This window comes from Bidens hawaiensis, unplaced genomic scaffold, assembly GCF_021521415.1.
Source record: "Bidens hawaiensis isolate Kalapana, Puna unplaced genomic scaffold, B.hawaiensis_p1.1 tig00010895_1, whole genome shotgun sequence".
Classification (NCBI taxonomy): domain Eukaryota; kingdom Viridiplantae; phylum Streptophyta; class Magnoliopsida; order Asterales; family Asteraceae; genus Bidens; species Bidens hawaiensis.
In genome coordinates this window covers 443,434-461,703 of record NW_027491842.1, presented here as the reverse complement: position 1 = coordinate 461,703, position 18,270 = coordinate 443,434, and the positions used below count along the sequence as shown (strand labels likewise).

General features: G+C 35.1%; 1 protein-coding gene across 1 annotated transcript; it reads right to left on the bottom strand.

The window, feature by feature from the left end:
• Positions 1-8,748: 8,748 nt before the first annotated feature.
• On the bottom strand, positions 8,749-11,390 carry LOC143536724 (protein DETOXIFICATION 48-like). The gene is made up of 2 exons (XM_077030652.1): positions 10,580-11,390; positions 8,749-10,458 (listed from the first exon to the last, which is right to left on the bottom strand). Exons 1-2 carry the CDS (start codon positions 10,736-10,738, stop codon positions 8,992-8,994), a joined length of 1,626 nt encoding a protein of 541 aa, XP_076886767.1. The 5' UTR covers positions 10,739-11,390; the 3' UTR covers positions 8,749-8,991.
• Positions 11,391-18,270: the final 6,880 nt, after the last annotated feature.

Genomic DNA, 18,270 nt, shown 5'->3' with positions numbered 1-18,270 from the left:
TTGGTGCTTTCTCGTATCATTGCCAACTCACGCATTTCTTCTAGAAGGTCTAAGTTCAAACGCAACTCCTTGTCATTGCCTGTGGTGAGGAGTATTCTGGCGGATGGAACCCCAAAATTTGCTAGAATCATAGCCTCGTATCCATAAGTAAGACGGAATGAGCTTTTAGAATTACATGTCTTTTTGTGAGTACTATGGGCCCAAAGTACGACAAATCATCAACCCACCCTATGCGTTTGGTGCCCAACATGGCTTTGATTCCATATTTGATACTTATATTAGCCCTTTCTACTTGCCCATTAGCTTGCGGGTGAGCAACTAAAGTGAACACTTGGGTAATATGCAGTTATGTTAACTAATCTTGTAGGCCTTTGTCCGCAAATTATGTTCCAATATAGCTCACTATTGTCAGCGTAAGACCGAAGCGGCAAATAATAAATTCCCAAATGAACTTTTTAACCCATGTCGTTGTAATAGATGCCACTGGTTTAGCCTCTACCCACTTAGTGAAGTAATCAATTGCGACTATCAAGAACTTGACACGCCTAGGAGTGTAAGGGAATGGACCCATGATGTCAATTGCCCAATTCTGGAATGGCCACACGTATGAAACTGGAACCTTCATTCTGAGGACGAAGAATATTCAGCGCATATCGTTGGCAAGAATCACATTTTCTTATTTCTCGTATAGCGTCTATATGCATTCTTGGCCAATAATACCCTGCATTCATAACTTTTGCAACAACCATCCTTGGACCCACGTGCAATCCACAAATACCTTCATGAATCTCACAGATTAAATATTTAGTATCTTCAACATCAACGCACAGGAGGAGTGGTCCAAGGAATGATCGATGATAAAGGACTCCATCAAGGAGTTGATATTGCAGACCCTTATGGCGGATCTTCTAAGCAACTGCTCTTTCTTCCAGTAATATTCCAGATGAGAAGTAGGCCTGAATAGGTGTCATCCACGAAGTGACTCCTGTTTGAACGACGAATACTTGATGTTGCAGGATTGATGGTTTGTCCAAGACTTCAATATTGACTTCCTTTGCTAAGTGTTCAAAACTTGTTGATTCCAACTTGCTTAAGGCATCCGCGGGTTTATTCTCACTTCTTTTGATGTGGATAACCTTGTAAGAGTTAAACTACTTCATGAGATATTTAGCGTGAGACATGCATGAAGCCATTACTTCATTCTTTGCTTTATACGATCCATTGATTTGTCCCGCAATTAACATTGAGTCTACGCGTACTTCGAGATGGCGAACACTAAGTTTTTGGGCAATGCGCAGCCCGGGTAAGAACGCCTCATATTCAGCTTCATTATTTGTACTCTTGAAGTCCAACCGAATTGCATAAGTGAATTCATGATCTTCCGGATTAACCAATCATAAACCCGCGTTTCAACCTTCCCCACTTGATGCCCCATCGGTAAACAATGACCATATTTGGCCTGGCTCAGGTAGAATGGCGGGTTGTTGTTCCTAAAAAATTCTTGTTATTTGTCCCTTGAAACTTCTGTAACAAAATCTACCAAGATTTGTCCTTTAATCGTGGTTCTAGGTTTGTGCTCGATTGAATGTTCGCCCAATTCAATGGCCCATTTTGCCAAACGCCCAAACAACTCAGGTCTGCACAACATGTCCTTCAATTTGTAACATGCTAGAAAATTGATTGTATATCCTTGAAAATATATGCGGAGACGAAGATATGCATAAACCAGTGCCAAAACCAACTTTTCCAGCATGGAATATCTGATCCCAGCATTCGCCAATGTTCTGTTGACATAATAAAAAGGGGTTTGAACAGTCTCCCTGTCAAACAATAAAACTGCACCAATCGCTATATCTGACACGAATAGGTACAAAGTCAATGGTTCACCTGCTTGAGGTGCGAAAAACGTTGGCAGCTCCATTAAACATTTGTTTACTTCTAGAAATGCTTGTTCGACCTCCAGAGTCCATTTAAAATGGGCTCTCTTTAAACAATTGCGGAGCGTAGATACGAATGGAAATGACTTCAAAGCATTACTAGTCAAAAACCTATTCAAGGTGACCAATCAGCCATTCAAAGTTTGAACCACCTTATGGGATGAGGAAGAAGGCATCCGCGGTATATCCCGAACTTTTTTAGGATTAGCTTTAAAAACCATCATTCGTCACAATGACACCCAGAAACCTCCCTTTTTCTGTACCAAATGAACATCTACTCAGGTTAATCTTCATATTTATTTCCTTAATGTTCGGAATGTTTCTTCAATATCCCGCAACATTTGATCCTCTTCAATACATTTTATTACCAAGTCATCCATACAAACCTCCAAGTTTTGACAACTTTGTTCTTTGAATGAGTTATCCATTAAACGCTGATACGTTGCACCCACATTCTTCAAACCAAATGGCATCATTTTGTAACAGAATGTACATTGATCAGTTCAAAAAGCTGTTTTATCTTCATCTTCTGCTGCCATACGGATCTGATGATAACCTTTGTAAACGTCCGAAAAAACACTTAAACTTGAAAGGTGCCACCCCCATCGACTTTGAAATCGATTTCTGGTAGCAGGTAACAATATTTCGGGCGCGCTTTATAGTCCTTAAAATCAATGCACATCAACCAAGTTCCATTGCTTTTGGCAACCATGACCGGGTTTGCAACCCAAGTTTGATACTGAATCTTGCGGATGATTCCCGCATGAAGTAAGTCTTGAACTTGTTCATTCATAGCCCTAGTCTGATCTGGGCCCATCTTACGCTTATTTTGAACTATAGGTGTGAATGTCGGGTTTACCCGCAACCTATGTTTTGCTCTTTCCCTTAGCATCCCCGTTCATGTCCAAAGGTTTCCAAGCAAAGATGTTCACGTTCTTAGTGAGCAACTGTTTCAAGAATTTCCGTACTATTTCAGAAACAGTATGACCAATTGTAACTGTTTGCACAGGAAATTTTTGATTCAGGACCCATTTTTTTTGTTCTGTTCTTGCGAACAACTTTGGTATCTTTACTGGCTTAGAACTATCAGTTGTGAAACAACATTTATTAACATGAATAATTGATACACTTGTCCGTGTAGGAACCCCTATCGCGTCATGCACAGTAGACGGGTTAGCATTAAAATCACCTGTAGCTTCTCTTCCAAGAATTACATCATGCTTTGATCTTGCGGGAAGGACCAAGAACTCCACATCTTCAGTTCTTGAATGAATTCCATCACTAAGGTTACTAGAAAAAAAATCAAACCTCGCGGGTGCATAACTTAATATCCAAAGCCTGATACTGGTGCATGGAAAGGTTTTAATCGGGCTTTATCTTCTTCATCAAGCTGTTAAATGGATTGCTTATACATAATATCTGATGTGTTGCCTGTATCAAAGAACACATATTGAGATTGATAATGACCGAAAACTGCATTGATAATTAGTGGATATTTCACACAAGGACCACCCCTCACTCGTGGAAAAACTACCGTTTCTCCTATCCAATCCTCATCGTCGATCTTAGATCTCTTTTACTTGCGAATTTATCCTCTTTGAATCATATGAACATTCAAATCATTTACTTGTTTCTTTGGCGGGCCATTATCAACCTGAGCGGGTTGTTTCTTTGGAGGACCCACAACAACAAGATCTATCGATCCGCCTTCGATACGATCACACTCCGCTCCATAGGCAGCCAACTACTCACATAGATCTAGAAAGTGATCCCGTGGAATGGCTAAGGAGGGAGCGAAAACGACTCATTCGATAACAAGAAGGGATCTCCCAGGAGTATGAACGTCGACTCTAGGAGCAATAGAAAGTCAGCGAGCGACAGATCACTTTGCGGAATCTCTGATAAGAAGAATCATCAAGAATATTAAGACTCATCAAGTGAAGACCGTCGAATTCGTGGACGGAGTCAGACCAATCGCAACAGCCAGAAGACAAAGACCCGCGGCAATAGTAAACAGTAAGTTGAGGTGGTCCTGGCAGAGGCTATGGCCTTAGGCATGATGAAAATTGAAGCCTCGCTTATAGTCAGAGGCACGCCACAAACAGAACACCCAAACAAGGTAGGGACAAACACCAAAATAAGAAACCTGTTTTCTATATTTACTCATGAATGGGTGTAGCAACGTGAAACTTGGAACGAACAAATAGAATAACAAGTCGAGACTTATTATTTTGACAAGAAGCCACAAGTAGGTAGCCAACCATAGGACATATCAAACCCTCATAACCATGCTAAGAATGAAGTGGAGATTAATTTTTACATGTTTCGAACATGATGAAACATTGGATTTGTTGTAGCACCAATTTGTCACGCCATATGGTCGGCAAACAAGAAAGAGAAAGAATAGCTCATCCATCAACGACTTAATCCGAAGAATCTCTACAACGTTACAAGCTAATGCACGATACTAAACGTCAATGCCTGAAGGAGCCATCATCTTCTTCTTCTTAAAACTCCGACTTATAATAGTAAGTCTTGGAAAATAAAAGATTAATCATTAGATAGGTCAAATTTCTTGAAAAAGTTAAAGCCACGATGAAAATGCATTAAATCAACACACACTTTCCAAATTACCAAAGGTTAAGTTGCCATTTTGATGTAAACTCTAAAGATTAGGTGTAAGGGTCAAGCTTGCTTTTGGAGACCTTTAATTATAGTCCAAACTCCTGGTATTAAGTTACAACGTAGACGTACGAGGCATTGCGTAATGTTCAAAACACAAAATCCAACTTGATGTGGTCTGGACGTCCGCATTTAATGGATTGACCGTGGAACATTGGTTCCATTGTGCTTGTTTTATGTTGTAATATAGAGGTTGTGGACGTCCACATTTAATGGATTGACCGTGGAGCATTGGTTCCTTTGTGCTTGTTTTATGTTGTAATATGGAGGTCGTGTTGTGCATTAATGATCAATTATTTATGAAAGCACAATAAGAAAAATTGAAAAAGTGAGTTAATAAATTATATATTTTAACTATGTTAGTAATATACAATAAACCCTAACTAATATATATTCTCTATAATAATCACCCGCAATAGGGGTGGGAGAAAATCTAAAGCTCAAACTAGACAGAAAAAAGATCATATATGTAGACATACAATCTTTAAGAACCATAAAAAAAATTAAAAAATGATTCCATGGTGACAAAATGTTGGCCACATATCAAAGGTAATAGCGGTGGCGGAAAAAGGCACGACATTGGGGCTACGGTGGCATGAGTTACGGCTGCGGCGACACAACGACATGAGTTACTGGCGGCAAAACATCAGTCTAAAAAAATAAATAAAACTTAATCTAGATATGAAAACATTGTAAATATAGTCGTCAACTATATGTAAGTATACAACATAAGAATACAATGAATATCATTATAAAAATGATAAAAAAAACCATGTCGTTTAAAGTGGTGGAGTGGTAAAGGGAGAGACTAGGTGTTTCATGTGACCCAGGTTCGATTATTGCTCTCGACATTTAGTTTCAGAGGCACTAGGGTTATGATTAGAGACTAGGCGAGTATGTGGTTTTCACTAGTTTTAGAGGCCTAGGGAAGTAGTTGGTTTAGAGGCCCCCAACATTTAGTTTCACTAGTTGGATCTTTGAACTGAACGAGTTTTATCTCACCGCACTGCCGTGCATTCGGACGAGTGTTCACGGGCGTTGGCCTTAGGTGAGGGAAAAACTTTCACTAGTTTTAGAGGCCTAGGGAAGTAGTTGGTTTCAGAGGCCCCCAATATTTAGTTTCACTAGTTGGATCCTTAAACTGAACGAGTTTTATCTCTCCGCATTGTCGTGCATCGGACGAGTGTTCACGGACGTTGGCCTTAGGTGAGGGTTTTTCCCGTATCGAAAGACGAGTGTATCCGAAGTGATTAATTTAGTTAGTAGCCCAGTTGAAAGATTCACCGGTCGTTCAAAAGAACTACAGTATTATGGTAGTATTAAATACAATACTCTATAACTAATATATTAATTTATATCTAACAATGATATCACATATCGGCAATGTTGTACAGTGATAATGCATAAAATGATCGATGTTATAAATAATTTGTAAAATTATTTATTAACCCAAGCAGATGGCGGTTTATTTGTGAAATTATTGTTATAGTTGGAAGGTACAATTATTTCAACGTACGTGATTTCGAAATCATCTACATAAATATATGCATGAATCAGTACCTTTTCTACAAATTCTGATTGATGTCATCGATCTTGTTATATATTCTTTCACCTAATTATTTGAGTATGATCAACGTCTTAAACGTGTAGAGGTGGTTGAGCCAGATCAACTTGGTTTAAAATAAATGATAAAAGTGTTAGTAATAAGGGATATCTATACTATACGTGTATACCTAGGTGGCTAGGTGTACGTTGGGTTGATAATCTATAAAACACATATAATGTAACCTAATTATTAGTATATATAATAAGTAAGATTAGAAGGGCACTCACAATGTTAAACCTATACAAACCTTTATCAACGTCATATCACCTAGTTTTTAACAACACCAAACCTCCAAAAATATATATAGCAAATAAATATGTATATGTGAGAGTGATGTGACACCTCTTGCCCACCTCTCGTTTGAAGACACAAACCACTCACAAACTTGTTTCATAACGCCACTCGTATACCCTCTCTTATTTGTGCACTGCCACATGGGACAGATGAGCACCCACAAATCTTTCATTGCGGGTGCTCCAGTACACTACCCTAAATTCCGTCAATTATGTATTGTAATGTCATTTATACCATCAACTAACATAAACCACTTTAATCAGTGACAATATTCCTCTCAAATAATACCCAAAAACCATTTTTCGTTTAACAAATAATTATTAAGATAAAGACCCACTTGCATAACCTTTCTCTTCCTCAATAATCGGTGACTACAAAACATATAATACTACCCTAATAGCAAGAGGCGGTGTACCTTTATAAGGTACTAAACCCGATTATGGTATCCAAATTACACCCTTGCTGCCCTAACATTCCAATATTGCATTGGGTTTATAACATGTTTATATCATACAAAAATTACCACCATATGTATATCACCTTAATTCATTATTATTATTATTATTATTATTATTATTATTTTGACGATAATAATGCATGCTATTGTTAAGAAAACTATCCGATCCCTTTTTACAATTTAGTAGTCATCATTCATGAACCCGACCATTCCTGAAATCAAGGGAAAAGGTGCCACACAAGTTATCCAATTCTTTTAAATGGTCGAGTGAGGCTTAACTAGGTCCTATACCTAGCCATACAAGTTGGACTTTACAAGTTGACTACTTTTAACTTTTGACATGAACTTTTGTTCCCTTCAATTTCTGTACAAGCTGATCATTTGGATCGTACATCAAACTAGTGGAGAACATGTTAGCATGAACGTTAACACAAACAATGAAAAAATGCTTTAAATTATGAAAAGTGATTTCCAATTACTGCATTACAAATTTGAGAAGTCTTAAGAAATTTAGAATCAGTTTATCCTAAAGATGGCAACGGGTCGTGTTTGCACAAGTTTATGTATTCAAAATCACATGATATATGAATAACTTAAAATCAGAGCCCCGAACTCAAGCAAAAACACACAATATTTAGGATTAAACAATGAACAGACCCGTTGGAATAAATTCTTGATTGCCGATCTCTTTCTTGATCATGCCTTCTCCAAAAATCAATCGATCCATTCTTATTGATCATGGTTTGGATCGAAGCCTTTGATCTTTGTCTTATCTAATCGATAAATTTCAAGAGGGTAAGTTTTCTGATACCGGCCAATTCAAGTTGGTGAATGGATATAAAACGATTTTAGTTAAAGGTTAATTTTGGAATAAACTTTCTAATTCTATTAACCACGAAAATAACTCAAAACTTGATTACATCCCTTATCATGACTCGATAATGTAGCTAAAACATAAACCAGTTTAGGCTATAACTGGGACTCTGATATAATAATAAAAACAATTAAGATAAATAATTGCACTCCAAGACTCCTTCTTTGTACCGCAAAACACATATTAAAGATGGTTCGACAATTAATCCCATCATAACCTAGGGGAATTTTCACTTCCAAAGGGGGTTGTGATTTCACTAACAATCGCCGAAACTGTATGGGGGAACAATCACTAAAAATCGAATATGTTAAGAATGATCGATTTGGCCCTCGATCTTGTTCTTGATTTGATTGATTTTTATCTTGATTTTGTCGATCTTGTTCTTGACCATTCTTGGTTGAATGTTACGGCATTCGATAATTTAATATCATCATGATTCGTATGGTAAATTGGAGTGTTCTTTGCTCTTCGTACGATCGATAGATTGTTTGTGATTTTGATGTGCAACAATTAATCAATCAGAATTTAAACTTGATTGTGGTTATTGATATGAGATAAACAAATAATCTTTGCAGCGAATAAACACATGAAGATGCGGGTTAATGGGAGACTTATATGATGAACACACTATATATAATGTAAAACACACAACATATTTGATCTTTGTATGTTACATTCATTAATATACAAATGAAAAGACACCTCCAGCCATCACACCCTTTCAAGTGATAATTAATAACTAATTAATAGTGATACTTAGGAATTAGGATATAATAATATCTAGGATATAACCATAATAATATTAATAATTATAACTAGATAACAGTATCTCACAAACAAGGCCAAAAAAGAATCCAAGTTCATCTCCACGGTACTTCACATCAATGGAAAAGTGTGTGAACTAATGGTTTATGTTAACATTATTTTAACCTATTCTTTTATAGCTAAAATATTAGCAACTGCATGATATTTTGGGAGAAAAAGAAAGCATCAGAATCAAGAACAATATACAGCCAATACTAAAAAAAAGGGAGAGATTTAAAGAACTGCTAAACACAAAACAAGTAGCTAATATTTAATTAGTGTCATTTATATACTATATTCTTCACATGGTAAAAAAATGAAAAATGAAGTTAACTGATTAATGCATAAGGAGAGGATCTGTTTCAAGTGAACAACATTCTGGTTTCTTATTATTAACATCTAGATTATTAGTTTCCAAGGAGCTCTTGATCAGCTGATTCTTGTTTGAGACGGGCAACACCGGCGATTTTGTTAACTCTTTAGCTCTGTCCACTTGAACAATCCAATCTGTCTTACAAAGAAAATAAAGCATGAGCAAAGCACATGAGCCCTGAGCTGCAAGCAACCCTAACCAAAGTCCAGGGAATCCCATTTTCAAAACAAAGGCCATAACGATAGCAACCGGCATTCCAACCAAATAAAACGAACCCAAGTTAATATTGGCTCCAATTGTGGGCCTTGCACTGCCTCTCAACACGCCACAACCGGTCGTTTGAGGACAGTTTCCTAGCTCACATAGCCCGGCTATCGGTAATGCTACTGAAGTGAGTTCAAGAATGTCCGGGTCGTTTGTGAAAAACCTGCCCCATTGGTGCCTCATTAATGTGGTAAACAACATTGCCATAAGGCCTAACACCACAGCACACACTAGCGAAACAATCATCGAAACACGAGCCTTCGCTGGTCGGTTCGCACCCAACTCGTTCCCAACCCTAGTGGACACTCCAAGGCTCAATGCCGAAGGGAAAACGTAGACCAACGACGTAGTTTGGATGAGTATCCCCATTGAAGCAACAGTTGCTTTAGGGTTTACTAGTAATCCACACAACATTATCATTAACTCGTACCACCACCACTCGAGACACACGGACACACACGTGGGGATAGCAAATGCCAACAAAGAGGACCATCCTCTGAGGCAATCAGTACTCGGTGTCACCCACGAATCTTTGTAAACCCCGGAGAAGTAAACAAACATCAAAAGAAGCAACAACAAATTTAGGTTTGTGAGAACCATTGCAATTGCCACCCCATAAATCCCCATCTTGAAGTACCCAACAAGTAAAAAGTTAAGTGGTACATGCAACAATACTGAAACAGCTGAACAATAAGTTAGAGGAAGAATAATGTTTTGAGCTCGGAGATAAACACGAATAGGGTGAAGAAGCGATAGCAAGAAGAGGTCCGGTATCGCGAAAACGATGAAAGTATGAGCTGCAGATGAGATTTCCTCATCTTGTCCACACCATAACAAGATAGTCTTCATGTTGAACCACATGAAAGCTATTGGGAGAGAAGTTGACAGGAGTAAAAGCACTGTTCTTTGTAGAGTTATCCCCAATATCTTCATTTGTTTTGCACCATATGCTTGACAACAAATGGGCTCCATGCCCATGGCTAAGCCAGAGAGGACGGAATAACCGGTGATGTTGGCGAAGCCGATTGAGAGAGACCCTCCCGCGAGCTCAAGCTCGCCGAGATACCCGAGAAACAGCATGGAGATCATGGCTCTTGAGTATAATAGTAAGCCAGTCATGGCAGTTGGTCCTGAAATCTTTCCAATGGCTTTCATTTCCTCCAATGCCTGTACAAAATAAAAAGTGAACCATTCATTATTAATCTTTATCTTTAAAACCAACACTTTTACTAAAATTGTTTGACTAAGTGTCTTTCTTAAAAAGGACATGTGCAAATTTATGTTATACCTCAGAAGGGGTTGGCCATGAATGAAGGTAATGAGTATCATCAGGACAAGATTTGAGGGGATGAGTATTGTTATTATTATTAGTATTATTATGAGTGTTGAAATGGGAATTCTTGGAAATGACCAAATTGGATTGGGAAGATGGTGTTGGATTACACATGGCTCAGAATTCTTGGTGTTTGGGAAAGAGGGAACTAGCAATCAAAAGTTGAAATAAAACAATATTACAAAAGTTAAAAAAAGAGGAAACACACAAACAAACAAGAAAACAAACAAAAAGGAAGAGAGAAGGTGTTTGTGGTTAGTTGGTAGCGAAGCAAAGTACCACTACTAATGGTTTGTGTTTTGTTTTCTTAGGGAAAGAAAGAGAAGCTTTAGTAGTTGATGGAGTACTCTTGAGGCCATGGGTGGTGGCTATATATACATAAACTTGTAGGGCCCCACCAATTTGAATTGTTTCCTATAATCTTGTCACTGTTAGGGAGAAAAGGAGAGAGAGATGCCATGGGAAAAAAAGCGGCTAATTGTTGATTAATTTCTTCAACAAAAAGAGAGGTGGAGGTGGGGGTGGGGGCCGACCCATATCCTTTCATCTCCTTTATGGACACATATATATGTTGCTGCTTTGTTTATCTAATGGAACTTCATGTAAAATATGTTAACAAATTGGTAATTTTGGCTCTAATCGATCTGATTATAGGAGTGTGAATGTAAGTTGATGATCAATACCAGCTAAAAATTCAAGTGATCCATTGGTATAACAAGTAATCAATCATCTTGATCTTTTATAGTGTGTATTTAAATTATTTTTGTTCGAAAAGAGTGAACATGCGACTTAAATAGTACTAAGCATGTTAACATACTTATTAGATAGTGTAATCAATTATATATACAAGCAGTGTAATTATGTAAATTGTAGTTCATATCTTGTATTTAGTTATACAAATTGATTCGCATGTGTAGCGTATTAATTTAATTTGTATTTGATCTAAATCTATATATATGTAGTTAACGCAGTAACATTTATACAACTTATTTCTCTTAAGATGATAAATAAATTTATTTATATATGTTTGTAAAAAACCTAAATATCTGATTTAGGATTCTCTCATTGTTAGTATCAAACATATGCCAGAATGAAATGGGTATGGTTTTGTGGTAGCGAATGGTTGTTTCTTTGAGGAGCTTATAAATTGCCAAGGAAGTTCTGAAATCTTATCTTGTGTGGTAGCATTTTTTTAAATGTAGAAGTCCCATCAAATTATTGGGGACGACAGACGTATTTTGGCTAAAATTTGAGTTTTCAGTTTCAATTAGTTCATTAAACTCATATGGATTTATATATATATATATATATATATATATATATATATATTCACTAATTTATTGTTTGTTCTTAAAACAAAATTTTTTAGGGCGATGTAATATGTGACGCCAGACAGACGTGTCTTAAGCTGAAAGGTATCGGATGCAACTTACGAACTTGTTCTTAAAAATAATTAGTGGAATTTGTAACTGAAAAAATAATTAATGGCAATATTAAATGTGTAGCGTATTAATTTAATTTGTATTTGATCTAAATCTATATATATGTAGTTAACGCAGTAACATTTATACAACTTATTTCTCTTAAGATGATAAATAAGTTTATTTATATATGTTTGTAAAAAACCTAAATATCTGATTTAGGATTCTCTCATTGTTAGTATCAAACATATGCCAGAATGAAATGGGTATGGTTTTGTGGTAGCGAATGGTTGTTTCTTTGAGGAGCTTATAAATTGCCAAGGAAGTTCTGAAATCTTATCTTGTGTGGCAGCATTTTTTTAAATGTAGAAGTCCCATCAAATTATTGGGGACGACAGACGAATTTTGGCTAAAATTTGAGTTTTCAGTTCCAATTAGTTCATTAAACTCATATATATATATATATATATATATATATATATATATATATATATATATATATATATATATATATATATATATATATTCACTAATTTATTGTTTGTTCTTAAAACAAAATTTTTTAGGGCGATGTAATATGTGACGCCAGACAGACGTGTCTTAAGCTGAAAGGTATCGGATGCAACTTACGAACTTGTTAAAAATAATTAGTGGAATTTGTAACTGAAAAAATAATTAATGGCAATATTAAAGTTGTTTTTCACCGCCAGAAAAGTTTGGCCCATGAGTTTATATAAGGGATAATGTTAAATGTCACTTCGTGCTTCTTTTATCTATTGTTTCTTTTTGCTCTTTGTGAGGTTGTAACTTTAGCTATTTGAGTTCACCTTTCTGTTATTAGGTTTTATGAGGATAATATTTAAAATTTACTTCTTTTAAGTTTCTCACACCGTCCACCCAAATGAGCCTTAAAACGGATTGTCATATTAGAAAAATGCCTTTCAATTATTGTTTGACAAGTCATGGGATTTATATAGATGGATTTGGACTAAACATATAAATTAATGCATTGAGATGGAATGAAAATGTAAACCGATAGCAAAGCTTGACTCTGGGCATAAGAAGCCGAAAGTCACGGACCCTGTTTTGTATGTGTGTGTGTTGTGGTGGTGGAGGGAGGGGGACTCGATCAATAAAAATGTTCGAGAAACAATATATTGGGTTCTACCGATATCCAAGTGTTTTTTTGTTGTCCTTTTCTTTTCTTTTATATATATGTAAATTTGACGACTCTAATTTTTGGTTAAGTTCTGGCACCGTAACAAACATCACCAAATCCAACCAAATTTGTGTCGACTCGCCGCTGCGAAACGCAAATTTTATCAACGACCGGTTTTACCGATCGACTGTACGTTGTTCTAAATATATTACTTTTATTGTAAGCTATACGAGTCTCGTTGCTTTAAAATTGTATTTTAAATGTTAATTTGTTGAATAATTTTTTTGGGTTTAGTTACGGTATCGTTACAAACGTAACCAATACGACCATGTCCACTCGCCGCCACAACGCTGAGTGTTATCAAACCGATAAAAATCTTTTTAAATACATTAACTTTTTAATCATATGTTATACAAGTACCGCTACTATCATGTGCATTTACCAACTTTCTTTGGGTTTAGTGTTGTTTCTTTTACGAATTTAACCGGTACTGATTTAATTCATGTCACTCTGATCATGAATTTTACTCTTTTGGATTTAGTGTTGGTTATGTGGCGAAGTTAACTAATACTGGCCGAATTCAAGTAGTTGCATGCGTTGCCGCAACGGGATATGATAGATATGCTAATTACTCGTGTAACAGGTTTAATAGGATAAATTGCAGTGTTTTAAAAACCGGTTCAAACCGGCCGGTTGAACCGGTTAAACCGGATTTCGCACAGTAGGCCGGTATTTTGAGTCCGGTATTTTTGACCAGTTTGCTAGAACATCGTACCGGCAGTTTTTGTCTAAAATACCGGTTTTTACCGGCAAACCGGTTTTAAGCCCGAGAAATTTTGATATTTGTGGCCCATATTGTTTCAAAATTACTTTTAACCCAACAATTAACATTCAAACGTGTAAACTTTAAGACTATTTTTATAAAAATTGAGTATTTTTGCATTATATTTTTAGTATGAATTAACTTTTGGATTATTTTTTGTTATATGAATCATTTAGTTTTGGGTTATTTTAGGATTAAAGTTACATTTATAGGAAATTATAAGGTAAACTATTCAACCGGTTGAACCTCTCGGTATAAACCAATTCAACCGGTTATACCATTTTTTAGCCCAATCCGATACAACTAAAATACTGGTTTTTAAAACATTAATAAATTGTGATGGGTTTAGCTTTGTTTTTTAATTAGGAATATGGGAGAAAAGATATCCACCCATTACAAAGATTTCCTCGGATTTGTTAAAACTATTATGATTAGGTTTGGTGAATATTTAATGTTCGGTTTAATATTTTTTTAAGGACAAAACAATATTTTAAACTGTAGAATGGTTGTATTCAAATTAAGGATTTTGTAAAACATTTTTTTCATATGAGGAATTAATTATTAATCAAAATATTTGAGTTAAGCAAAGCAATATTTGAACCATATACTAGAATAATACATGAATCTTGTAATTACAATAGTACTACTATGAAACCCGCGCGATGCTGCGGTAACAACAATTTTTAATGTGATACTTGTTTATGTTTGTTTATTAATCATCTGGTGATATATTGTACAATACTTATACGTATGTTAGTTTTGTTAATTGTGTAATACTTTACAAAAGTTTTTTACGCTAATTGTTTAATTGGTTCGGTTAATACATGTATATAAGGTTGTACAAAAATGTTTTATTATTAACTTATACATTATAATCTACACATCGGGTTTTACATTTTTTTTATATCCAAACATCGAAAATAATAAACACTTCGACTTCGTAATTGTAGGTTCGGTTTCTTAAAAACATAATGTATTTAAAGATATAAAGGGAAACAAAAAAAATAAATTTGTCACATTTTGTAAAGATGAGAGGTTAAATGAGTAACAATTATTTAATATTACAAAAGTTATCTAAAGTTTAAGGGTAATTATTGTAAATATAGAATGAGAATGAAAATGTATTTATATAGTTGCATAAAGAAGTTGTACTTTAATGCTTTATTAACTTGTAAATTATAATCTAAGCATTCGTTTTGGAAATTTTTTATATCAAAACATCGACAAAAATAAACACATCGTAATGACAGGTTCGGTTTTAAAAAGACATATTATATTTAAAGATATAGACAAAAACAAACAAATAAATTAATTTGTCAATTTTTTAGATAAAGATGAGGGGTTGAATGTGTAACTATTCTTAAATATTACAAAAATTATCTAAAGTTTAAAGGCAATTATTGTAACTATAGAAGGGTAATAATTGTAAGTATAAAATGAAAATGAAACAACGGTTGGTGAATATTGTATAAATACCAAAATGCCCTCAAAAATTTAAAATTATATGCATTCAAAGTTGTACAAGTTGCATAATAATTTGGACCTCTTAAAATTTAAGAGGTCATTCACTCCTCCTTTATATATAGTATAGATATAGATATAGGAACCGGAAACTAAAAATTAAATCTAACTTGGATATGTAGCCTTAGCATAACTAAACCCAAATAATAACCAGTAGTTAATCATAATTAACAAACCAAATTACAAAAGTATAGATACATAGTTATATAATGTGCATTTAACCCTTAAAGCGATATGCGTCTTATTGGAGACCATCTTTAACCACATGCACGTCAACAAGGTGCGAGATAGTTTAAAATTTATATTAGAATTAGGTTCTCTACATACAAAAAAAGACGAATATGTTCATGTAAAATAACAAGGATGATGATGTAAGAAAGCATTGTACGTGTTTGTGTAAGAAAGGGGGACAAGTGAAGAAGACGTGCACCCTTGCAAGCCATTCAACTTGTATCCTTTTTCTCGCACACCAACACATATTTTCCCTCTGACAACCCGCACCTGCCAACTTAATTTGGCTTCGTTTCACGGTCTGAAACCATCTCTAATGGTGTTCACGTGGCACCGCTTGAATTTATAAACATATTTTACAAGCCACTTTTTCCACCGGAGTGGTACTAACTTCTCCTTTAGTTTGTGAGAAAGAACAACAAACACTTGAAAGTAGATCCTATTCAGACTTGATATAGATTTAAATAAAAAGGAGAAGTAGGTAATGAGGTAGCGGTATGAGACGATATGGGTAATAATCACTAAGGGAGAAATAAAGATTTTTGTATGTTGGTTTAAAATTCTGATTTGGCGTGTTAAGTTGGTGGTTTAAAATAAGAACGAGTGTGTTGCACTGGTGATGCTAGCTCTAACCAATCCAAATAACAAAAATTAGTTAAGGAATAAATAAATAAATAAATAAATAATTCACAAGAAAGTGCCTTAAAGATTCTGTAATGGTTAAGGGAACCAAAGCTTCTTATGATTATGATCACATGCATTGTATTTATGGTTTAAGATATGCTTATAGTACGGTGTTTTGTACAGCCGTTTGATGCATGGAATGAAAGTTATTCACGCACTAATTATGTCGATGAATCTTTTATCTTTGGTTTTGAGTGGAGACATGATACAAGCAAATGCCAGTATAGATGCTTGATGGAACAAGGAGATCAAAGAACATGAAACCCTCTAATTAATGATAATTATCACATCAAAAACATATTGATTTTTATACTAGAATTTGCGACCATAAATGGGTAGTTGCTACCAGAATTTGCGACCAAAAAAGGTAGCTATTTTAGCGACCGAAAAAGTACCTACCATGATACGGTAACTAAATCGTAGAAAATTTTGCGACCATTTATTTTGGTCGCAAATTTGTGGAAAAATACTAAACAATAATAAAAATAATAATTTATAGAATAACGTGACTAAATCATCGTTCTATTCCACATATTTGGGTTTTCATCGAATTTACTCCCCAAAATAACCGCGCAATACCTTAACCTCAAACGAGCGTTTGATGATAACTCAAACGGCGCACTATTCAAAAGTTGGGGATGGGGCTATGGCACAAGCCCTAACCTTAGAACGATTGTATGAAAACGGTGTGGGATTATATTGTCAGTGATGTTTGTGTAATCGATCTCTTTATATATACAACCAAACAAGCGCATTGTGTATATTAATTTTGGTTTTATGTAATATCGAAGTTTTGTTTTTTGGCATCTCTATTTGGCTACTTGGCGAAGTATATAGGATGTGGTGGGGCGGGGATGGTGTATAAAACTTTAATTTACTATTAATATGAGTATGTAGTATTGATAAGTTAAGCCGTTATGTGTAGTTATGGTAGTTACGGTTAACTGCCTGCCATTAGTTGGTTAAAATAATTGTCATTTGATATATATAAATAGGGGTAGGAAGTTAAACAATTGTTGGCAATCAAAGACGAACTTGAATGAACAAGATGATCAACAAACTTGGAATTTGACAATTACATTTAATTAAAAGCCTAAGAGGAACACATGAGTAATAGACTTCTATTCACCAAAATAGGTGAAAAGGAAAATGCTATAAAATATAAATGTAAATATTGTGGCAGTTGGAATCCAAATCAAAAAAAGTGTGTATGATCGAGATAGAAATTGGAAGTCCTAGAGAAATAAAGGTGTTAAACAAAATCAACAGAACCAAGGCCATATAAGATGCTTCATGTGCAATGAATTTGGACATTTTAATCACGAATGCTCTAATTGGAAGGATAATGAGGAGGTTAATCTAAATTGAATACAGGATAATGAACCAACATTATTATGAATACAATTTAGGTCTTGAATTAAGTTTAATTTAAGTGGAAGTATTAAACTTTAAAGGTAAAAGGTTTAAAATAATTAACCATGTACTTAAACATGCACAACTCATCAAATGTAAAACAAACTGAAATAAAAGCTCTTGCAATAAGCGTGACTCCAAACATATACAATGTAACCTGCTCCTTAGCACATCTTGCAACCTGGGTAAATATAAATACTCAAGGGTCAACACTATATGGAGTATAGGTGGTGTAAGTATAAGTAGATTTAGCCCTTTTAAAATATACCAGGACAACTAACACATTTACAAGCTACTAGACGTTTGAACCGAACTGACTGTATGTAGTCATTCTTATCATGTCTATCACAAAACACTAGCGCATGTATATTAGGACTTTAAGTGATATAAGGCA